Consider the following 10,362-nt stretch of genomic DNA (forward strand, 5'->3'; position numbering starts at 1 on the left):
TCCACCGTCGCCACAAGCATGCTAAGTGTGAAACGTAAAGTGCCTTCATTTCATTTTCACAATAGAAACATTTTTATTTATTTTTATCAGAATTAGGCCGCCCCTCAGATCAGGGATAGACTTTTTATAAAGCCACTGCTTCTACTGAGATGTGTTGTAGTATTGCTAGTAATATTAATATTAACAACCTATTTGTAGTTCCAGAGCTGCACAGTAAGTAAGGCTTACAGTAGAGAAGCGTCAAAGAATTAGACTTAATTCATTTCTTTGTTTCCTAAAAAGGTAAAGGTTGGTAAGTAGTCTACGATTAGCATGGACCCCTATGAAGGGTAAACAAAGAGCAGGAGAAACAGAAGGACAGTGTGGAGAACAGGTCAGTCTGGTCTTCCTCCACAAGGAGGATATCTGGGTGTTAACACACCTGTTACCCTGTCTGGGAGGAGTCAGCAGTGTTTGGAGCCATACTGGCTCATATGTCAGAGTGTTTGTGTCTGTTTAAGAAGGACCACAGAGAGAGGAGCGATAAAGCAGGACCCAGTGAAAAAGACGGAAACAAAGGAGGTTTGCAACTGAGAGGGAGAAGCTAATGTGGGATTTCCACAATGTCAAAGCTGAAGGAGACCAAAGATGGCTCCCCAAAGAGCTCAAGCAAGATCAGCAAGTGAGTTTTTCTTCTAAATAATTATTTATCCATGCAGAAATGTCTGATATACATGAATCCTGGTTTCCGATTGCTTTTCCAGAATCGGAATGTGTTTCATGTTTCCTGAATGTGCTGCTGGTTTCTAACTGTTCAATCCATGCCTCATCTCCAGCTAAATAAAGAAGGTTAAAAAAGCCTGCAACAATGAAGTTAGTGTGAAGTTACTTTAGTGCCTGTGTGTATATATGAGGAGATCAAGCGGAACAAAAAATGTTATTAATAAGTAGAACATTTTTTAAATCTTTAAGTTTCTTATCTGACTTTGCAGATCCTTAAAGTGAGTCAGAGAGAGCATGTTTTATTATAAGTCCAAGGTTTTCTTTGCGGGATTTTAATTTAAAATGGCTTTTTTTTGTCCAATTTGTGTCCTTTAACAATAATATTAATGTTTTAGATCAGAGAAGCAGGAATCCCCGCTTACATCTGATTTAAAAATCTTTGCAGTGACCAAAAGATTAGGGTGATGGTGCAGAGATCTTTAAACCTCAGTCTCTCTGAATTATGCTCCCCAACAACACCAATGGAAATTGAAAATTGTAAAGTATTTGGTCAGCTATGATAGTTGGGGTTAAAATTCTGTTTTCTCAAAGACTTTATTTATCTTAATGGGTAGTAAGATTTGATTTCCTATTTTATTAATCAGTCCCCTTGGCGTTTTGTCTTTTGGGTTGCTAATGTCATTTCAAAGCAGAAATAATTTAACATCTACTGTAAAACTATAACTAATAAAAACATATTATATAGATAGATAGATAGATAGATAGATAGATAGATAGATAGATAGATAGATAGATAGATAGATAGATAGATAGATAAAAAGTGTGTTGACTCTGTAGTCCCTCAGTGAGAGCTTGAACTGTCTCTACAATAAATTGTAATGATTTTGCTTGTGGTTTGCATTAAATACCAAAATAGATGGGGTTATTTTGAAGAAAACATTGTTCTTGTCTGATTTAAAAAAAAAGAAAAAAAACCTGTATGATTTCCTTCTCTTACCTGCATCTACTGTCTGCTGTTCTATACGGGATGAAGCGTCTGTAACTGATCACTTGACTCATCCAAGTTTCCATCATACCACTCATTATATAATCGAGTTAACTGTCAACACTGTTAGTGTTTTTGTTGCTTGTTATGTGCTTCCTGCTGCTTATTTTACTTATCATTTTATCTTTTTTAACCAAGTGGAGGGGAGTTCTGTGTGTTGTGTGTGCTAATGTTATTTGGACATGGTGTGAGTCACTGCATATACTGTTTTTGCTCTCAGGAAACTCCCTACATGATGAACAAGTGTTCTGGTACAAAGACTTCAGCTAAGATTACTGTAAGGGTGAGCAGGTAGAAGGCGAGGTGGAGCTGGTCTCTGGATCATTACCTTTAGCTGCTCTTATATATCACTCCATCTAGGACAGGTAGTTTATTGGAAAACATTGTTGAGTTGAGGTGAAATTTGATTTTTAAAAGCATCCCCCTCCATAACAACTACAAGAACACACCCACAGACCTATAACTTTCTGCCAATCTCACACACAATTAAACACCAATGTAAGCATTTTAGAAAGTGTTCTTATGTTGCTGGTTAATCCAACAATTCAAATATTTAAAGCTCAGCAGAGCAGACTGTTTTAGACAAAGATAAAAAAGCCTGAGCGGATATAAACTCAATCATTATAATGCAACATCGACAAAAGAGACCTCCCACAGGGTGGGTCAGGGGGCAAATTGTGGTGATATAAGTGAGTGAATAAGAAATATGGGTGTGTTTCTTTTCTCTAACTTTAGCCTTTGATGTTTCTGCTCAACACAGCGTCATAGACGTGAATCTAAATGCTTATCTTTTGCCATATGCAAAAAAGCTTTCCTTTACATGCAACACTTACAGGTCCACCTGAAAACAATGTTCATATGCTTTCATAATATTTTCCTGAATGCAACACTATGAGTGAGAATAGGAGTTAAACCAAGTAGATATAATTAACTTTAAAAGACTAAAGCACTCCTGGGGAGTTGCTATAGACTCCTGTTTCCCTAATTTGACGTCATAGAAAATATTAGTGGATGTACAGGTGAGGTATCGTCTAAAAGCAATGCAAAGAAGTGATAATGAAAGGAACAAAGGAAAACAGCCTGAAGGTTTGGAGAGAGGGTGTCAAGGCAGACAAACCCTTTTAACAGTCCTCTTACGTCTATACAACATTACACCAAAGGCATCACAGTCAAAATAAATTGTAACAATTCAAATCTTAATTCAAACTTCTATTTCTTTGTCAATAAATTGGCAATGGTCGTTCATAAGGAGACAAATTTAATTATACATAGCAGAGAGATCAGGTAGAGAACTACTTTCAGAAATTCAAGTGGGTGTTGGTGTCCAGGTATCAAGAGAAATTCAGCAAGTAGGAAATAATCTAAGGAAGGCATGCCTAAAGTCGGTCCTCGAGGCCTGTTAATCAACAATCAATAAGAATGGGCGGTGGAGTAAGCGGGAAAGTTCCACAAACCTGCAGGACAGCGGTCCCTTGAGTCCCTTGGGTATACCTGATCAACGGGCCTTAAACAAGACAATCTTAATGAGAAAAAAAAGGGCAGGGAAGGAATGCTAGTTTTCTATTGGCACAGAGAGACAGAGACTAGAAAGATTTTATAAAGTGCTGCATAATGAAAGACAATAAGACATAGGACAGGTTAGCTGAATAGGGTTGATTGAAGCAAAGAAATGTGGCAGGAATAACAGGGAGACATGAAATCCTAGTTAAATCACAGCCATTACATGCTCAAAAAGTGCACATTTAAAGTGCCCTTCCTTTTGTTAAGCTACTGAAGGACCCCCAAGTTGTTTCAGATGAGAACAATAAAACTCCTTGATGAAAGGTCTGTGCATGATGTACCAAGCTAGTGCATGAGCTCTACCTTGGTCTGTATCCCCCTAGTTTATCAGGAGGTGAAAACTTTAACCCCAGCTTCTAGAATCATACAGGCATCTGACTTTATTGGCAAGGCCCCCATCAATGGGTGGATGGGGTCTTGGGAAGACAAAAATCATGATGTGGACAGAGTTTTGACCCAGGAAACATAAAGATTGTGACAAGATCCAAAGGTACGGGTTGGCAGAAGCAAACAGTCACTTGGTTTACTGTTGTGGGGAAAAGCAAGAATTAAACTATCCACTCCAGCTAAATAAATTGAGATTGATGGGTTTCACTCAGTCGGCACTTTATTTTTTTCTTTGCAAAGAGAGAACAGTTCATCCTATGGCCCTTATTGCACGGTAATCAGCCCTGTTCTGATCTGGGCGGTGTTCGTTCCTCCTTACTTACAATAATGGAAAGTACCGTAGTCAGAAAAAAATTACACTTTGCATAAATCAATATATGAAATAAGAGAAATTTAAATTTTCCGACCACATTTACCATCTTAGAGTTCAGGACAGATGAAATTGAAGACAACGTTTGGCTCTCAACACAAAGAGGGGAGTCGATGGTAGACAGCCATAATCTTTGCCTGTACTGGTATGTAGATGGAGAAGTTATTCATTGATTTGAGCACGCAATCTGAATACACTGCAGAGATTCTCAGTAGAGGCCTTCTGGCGGGTCTCCATACCTGCTAACATTTTACAGTGGCAACATGAGCAGATGAACATGAGGGTATAAAACATACACCGTGTAAATAGGAACAAGCTGTGGTGCTAGAGTCCAGAAAGTTGTGGCTGCATTAAACCCAAGGAGAGGTTTCGTCTTCGAAACGTCACCCAAGGCACAATAGTTCCTCTTCATATTCCTGCAGCTGACCACCATGTCAAGGTCACTTAAATCAAAACCATATCATGCAAGCACCCTCTGAGCCAATGCCTTGAACCTATTCCACCAGAGTGAGTGAGAATCTGCTCCAGTACATCCCAAGCTTGCTTCCTGGCTTACATCTTAGCTTCCAGTAACTACCTGCCCAGTACTCCAGTACATGAGGTCTCCATCTAAGGTGTCAAGATAGTCCAAGAGCCTCTCCCTCAGGCCTCAAGGGTCCTGAATTGCAGCTGCAAGGCTTCCGAACTCTTTACCCCTGAAAATAAGGGCTGGGACACCAACAACAATTGGTGAGACGGGGGTTTTACCTCAAAGATGGTTGATGGAAGGGGAGTCACATGGAATGGATTAGTTGTACGGAATCACTACCTTGTCCCAGGTTTGAAGTAATGTCTTTGATTGATTCCACTCCTCTCTAGACTATGTTCATGGACTCTTAATTCTATCCTGGAAGTGAGTGTCTCCACCTTGGTCATATTTTTGGCAGAGTCACTGGTAGGACTCCTACATAAGTAAATTGTGGGAGTCCTGTCTCTGCTTTGCTGTGCAGCAGGTTAACACCCATCGGCTGATATGAGCTTAGTTTAGGTCCTTTGATGCCATTTTAGGGTTTTTGAAGACTACCCATGGCATCTTGCATGGGTAGTCCGACTCTACTGTTGCCCCAAAGATACTGAATTAACCTCCTTTCATCTGCATGAATGTAAGTCTGTAGTTTGCCATGATTTTTGGCCAATTATGATTTGCCGCAATCATGGCCTTTTAAGAATACCTTGTTAGTTTGACTTGATGGTCTGTTTGTCAGACAGATGATTCTGGAGTTTTAAAATGAGCCAAAACTGAACCATCTAAATCATAGTTTTCATCTGAACCTGTGACCTCCTCCCTGCAGGTCCCAGGCCAGCAACTTGGCTCTGCTGATCGCCAAGATGCAAACTAATGCCGACCAGGTAGAGAAAGACATCCTGAAGTCAGAAGAGATGCTGGCTGTGGTGAGAACAACAGCATGCACTACCACATATCCATTTCCCTGTATCGACGCATATCATCAATCTGGTTGCTCCATCTATGATGTTTAGATTTTGTTTTCTAGCCCTCCCTTTGTTTCAAATAGAAATATTTAGAGATCTGATGTTTAGACTTAACACAGCCCATCACGAGATCATTGGAGATCAGCAGAAAGACATGCATGATGTCATCCGGCAGATTTACCAATAAAGGCTGTAAAACTATGAGCAGATATTCATTAAAGATTCAACATTTGCTGGAAATGTTTTACATTTTCTGTTTGGTTTAGACTCTGACTTATCATTGGGTCTGGACTTCTGCCTGTTGAGCTGTATTAAATAGAATTTATGAAAACATGATTATTATATAGAAAAAGCTCAGCAAACTTGTTCATTTAATGCCTACGTTTGTAAGTGAACAATTAACTGCACAATTCCCAGAAAACCAAACACAATTCTCCTTCCAACGGGTCTTACTCAGAGTTCCCAGACGTGGTCCTTAATGGCCATTGTCCAAAGTGTTTTCTGTCTTTATGGAATCCAAGAACCAAGTTAGGATACAACTGATTTAACCCTCCTGAGTTTAAACTCCTCACCCAAGAAAAAGCATCAGTCCAACCCTTTGATGAACAGTATAAATGTTAGTGGAGCCCAACATGTAGGGACTTTGACCCATGACCTGTGTTTGATCATAAAATCTGAGAACTTTTCTAGGCATGCTATTGTTGATACCATGATCTATGAATGAAATACCCAAATATTAACCATCTTGTTTTCTGTTATGTTCTTTTACCAGGATGCTGAAAATGAAAAGAGAGATCTCCCCTTCCAGCATCAAAGTCAGATATCGACCAAACTGTCCCAGGCAGAGAACCTGCTCAAAGACCTTTTTCTTGACGTTGATAAGGCCAAGAAGCTCAAACACCCGCAGGCCAAAGAGATTGAGAGAGAGTGAGGCCAAAGAAAAAACACACAAAAAGCATGGTCACCATTTATTTATCACCATTCATGAGAAATATGTTGCTTATTTTTCTTGCTTCCTGGCAGTTATAGAGATTTACAAGCTTATAACAAAGCATTTATAGCAAATATAAGGTTAACTTCCATAGTCTAATTGACGGTTTCCTGTTTCAATAAATTCCTAGCATCATCCACCTTCACGAGCGATGGTTGAAGGACTGTTCCTTCTACAGAGACGTCTATGACCAGATAGACGATGTGTCATTGCTGCCCAGAATTAACTGGGGGCCTATTTTGAATCAGAAGCAAGTAAGTGCAGAAACACAGTCTGAGCAGATTACAAGGGAATCCCCTGAAACACCAGAGCTTGATGGTTTAAAGAAGCTGGCATCACGATAACAGATCGTTTGGACAAAGTTTTAGCAGCTGAGGTGTTCTATTGCCTTTGCTTTCAGAAAAAGTTGGATGTGGAGGACTACGGTCCAACCATGGTGGAACTGGAGAAGCAGATCGGCGCTCACAACATCTTTCATAAAGAGATCAAAGCTTACAGCTCCCAGCTTTGTATCAGCTCATCTGGCAGCAAGGTCAGAAATCCTTCTACTCAAAACGAAAGGTTTGGCAAGATTTTGAAATGCATGGATTTTGCTTTTATCGAGTAAGCTAAGTCACGCCCCTTTAACTCCTTGGCCCCGTTTAACAGGTCCAAGATATCTAATCCTTTAAGCTCTGTGGGCCCGGTACAGGACCCAACTGATACCTGATCATATTAATTTATTTATAGAAATGGCCATAACACAGTCACATGGTGTTTCATCCACACATCTTTCAAATCAGGCTTTAAAATGTTTAAAACATGTATGAAAATTATGTTTTCACAAGTACTTTTTGTTTTATTGCTCTGTAAACAAATAAAATGAGATTTAAAATTCCACCTGACATGTGTGACTCTGCGGGAGTAATGCAACAACAGGTATTAATTTTTAGCCCCGCCCCATAATGGCCGAAGGAGGGGTCAGAGGTAATTGTGCGCCCATTTCAGGTGATGTGCGTTACATAAACTTGCTTTATTATTCTTATCTTCTATTCAGTTAGGTGATATTTTTGGTAAATTTCAATGAAACAACGGCTAAATGTTTGGAGCAAAGGCTTTGCCTCATGTAGAAGGTCTCAGATAAAGTAAATCAGCATATTTTTCTGACCAGATTCCCTTTTATGAGTGGGAAAAAAGCATTTTTGGCATTGTGCAAAATCACATTTCCGCCTAGCTCAATGCCCACTAAAACCTTTGTGGAAAAAACAGGCTTCAAATTATTCAGTCCAATTTTGCTTGAGTTATAGTTAAGATGTGGATCTATAAAGTCTGAGGTTCATCCAGAGTTTCAAATGGGCTTTCATGGTGTTTTGCAGTGTTTGTTTTGGGGGGGAAAAATTGGTGAGGCTAGATTTACTTTTCATTTTTTCTTTGTTTAATCACCTATAAATCAAACATGGTGACAATTAAAAAAGTGGTTCCACCAGAAAAATATTCCTCAAAGCCTTTCTGTTATAAAAATACAAACAATTGTATTTCCAATTAATAGTTTGGGAGCTGTACTTGCTTTAATTCATATATGTAATATCAGGCGGAATTTGCTCCTAAGTTCCTCTGGGGTTTAGGGGCTAAGTCTGCTGTGGATTATCCTGAACAAAATTCCCAGGCAATCCATTTAGCGGCTGTTGAGGAATACCCGTCTAACTTCTGACATCTGACTCCCATATGTCAGCCCTGGTTTCAGATTGTAAAATAGTCACTTAAGCATCTTAGCCGTCATAACCCACAACTTAACATCTGCAATTCCTAAATCTTTCAAATTTTGCAGCATAAAGGGCCACAAAATCTGTGTGACACCAACGCAACGTACTATTCATCGTGATATTATAGTATTCAGAATAATATATTTCTAATTAAACTAAAATCAGTTTGATTACAGTGAGAGTATAGAGAAAATGGTCAAGTCTTTCAACAGTTTCTTTAGTGGATTTAGGTCTTTGACTGTACCAATTTATTCCCTACATAGTGTGTGAAAACCTGCAGACTAGAATTGTTAAGATTGTCTTTAACAACAGTTGTCTTTCATAAATCCAGACTTGTGACATGCATTACAACAATTTCCCACTTGAACTGTGGATCTCTGCAGTTCCTCCAGAGTTACCGTGGACTCCTCACCTTGTCCCTGCGCATAACCTCAGCTCAAGCTTCTCCATAACTTTCCATTGGGGAAAAATGTGAAAAAAGTTCAAAGAGCGTGAATATATTTAACCAACAGGATATGTTACTGCCTTGTCTTGCAGGAGAAATACGCCATCTTTAAGAAACAATATAGCAACCTGCTTGTAAGTTTGTTTTCCTTTTTTTTATATATTTTACGTTGAGGTGATACATTTTTCTTTAAACAATCTGGTCTGCTTTTTTATTTATTTTTTTTTATTAAAAGGGGAAATAGGAAAGAAAATGTTTACACATTTTAGTTTTCACTCTTGTTATCTTGACTTTGTCTCCAAGGACAACTCCAAGTGGCGCCGCCACTACCTGAACAGCCTCTACGAGTACATGCAGGGCTGCATGAAGGAACTGAACTTCTTTAAAGAAGAGCAGGACAAGATCACAAAGCAGGACTGGAGCGACCATATGGTGGATCCACCGCATCTTCGTAGGCAGTATGAGGTCAGAACTGATGGGATGCGGAACAACAATATTGATTTTAATCTCACTTTATTCTGTTTTACGTGGCTTTTCAATATATTTATAAGAAATCAGATAATAGCTGAAGTCTTAAAAAACAAGCTGGAGATTATGTTTATGACATGACAAGGGATGTGTGTTATACATCACCATGGGGAGCTGTGGGTTTGAAAACTACATTTACATTTGATTATAACGAGTGCTTGATTTCCTCCCAATCAGAATTTTAAAAACGATGGTCTTTTGATCCACGAGAGTGAAGTGATCAGACTCCAGGACGAAGGTAACCGACTCATAGAACTGAACCACCCAGCCAGTGAAATAATACAGGTACTTAAATCAGCCTTCAGATTTCATCCAGCCCAATGCTGAATGGGTAGTAATAATAATAATAATGGGTCTTTACTTTTAGACCCATTCTGAGGCTGTAAGGAACGAGTGGCAGAAGTTCCTGAATCTCTGCATTTGTCAGGAAACCCATCTGGACAATGTCGATGAATTCAAAAAGGTAGTTAATGAAACAACTGGAAGATGTGATGCTACTGGCATGATCTAGTAGTAAAACATGCTTAGATGATTTCAAACAATAACATGAACATGTCTCAACCTTTTTTCAGTTCAAAACAGACACAGAGCAGCTGTCAGAGACACTGACTCAACTCAGAAGAACCCTGGACCCAAAGTCGGTCAGTAAGAACAGTCAGTCAAGGACGCTTCTGCAGCTGGAGGTGAGATAAAAAACAAGGTACTAGAAGAAATCCAGTAACTTAGCAAGAAACATTTAAGCATCTGTCTAGTGTTCGGCCTGGGAGTGTGAGGAGTTATAAAAGCTCACAGTAAGACATGATTTTATGACTCAGAATAGAGGACCCAGTATTCAGGCTAGACAGACAGTGGGATTACTCAAAAAGGTTTATTTAAAAACAGGTTGGAGTAGCAGCGGCTAGGGTATCCAAGGCTGGAACCTCAGCAGTAGAGAAACACAGGTTAGTGACCATGATTATCTGACAGAGGATGATTATCCATGTGAGTCACTAACCTGGTTTTCAAGTTCAGTCCATATGCAGAGAACGAGGTAAGATCCAGCCGGTAGGCTGCCAACAAGGTGGGATGGGCGCCGCCCAGAGTGTCACAGATGCTACAGCCCCGGAGAATATACAGGAGTCC

At 39.5% G+C, this 10,362-nt stretch overlaps 1 protein-coding gene across 1 annotated transcript in view; it reads left to right on the forward strand.

Annotated features, from left to right (window-relative positions):
• Positions 1–511: 511 nt before the first annotated feature.
• LOC107100581 (envoplakin-like) overlaps positions 512–10,362 on the forward strand; it is a 31,551-nt gene continuing 21,700 nt past the window's right edge. Inside the window, exons 1-10 of the mRNA XM_015399120.1 lie at positions 512–661; positions 5,396–5,495; positions 6,307–6,461; positions 6,656–6,779; positions 6,926–7,057; positions 8,805–8,846; positions 9,016–9,177; positions 9,418–9,525; positions 9,608–9,703; positions 9,813–9,923. Of these exons, the coding sequence (XP_015254606.1) occupies positions 603–661; positions 5,396–5,495; positions 6,307–6,461; positions 6,656–6,779; positions 6,926–7,057; positions 8,805–8,846; positions 9,016–9,177; positions 9,418–9,525; positions 9,608–9,703; positions 9,813–9,923 (1,089 nt within the window). The 5' untranslated portion in view covers positions 512–602. The remainder of the gene's footprint in view (positions 662–5,395; positions 5,496–6,306; positions 6,462–6,655; positions 6,780–6,925; positions 7,058–8,804; positions 8,847–9,015; positions 9,178–9,417; positions 9,526–9,607; positions 9,704–9,812; positions 9,924–10,362) is intronic.

Source organism: Cyprinodon variegatus, unplaced genomic scaffold (assembly GCF_000732505.1).
Source record: "Cyprinodon variegatus isolate N-32 unplaced genomic scaffold, C_variegatus-1.0 Scaffold989, whole genome shotgun sequence".
NCBI classification, from domain to species: domain Eukaryota; kingdom Metazoa; phylum Chordata; class Actinopteri; order Cyprinodontiformes; family Cyprinodontidae; genus Cyprinodon; species Cyprinodon variegatus.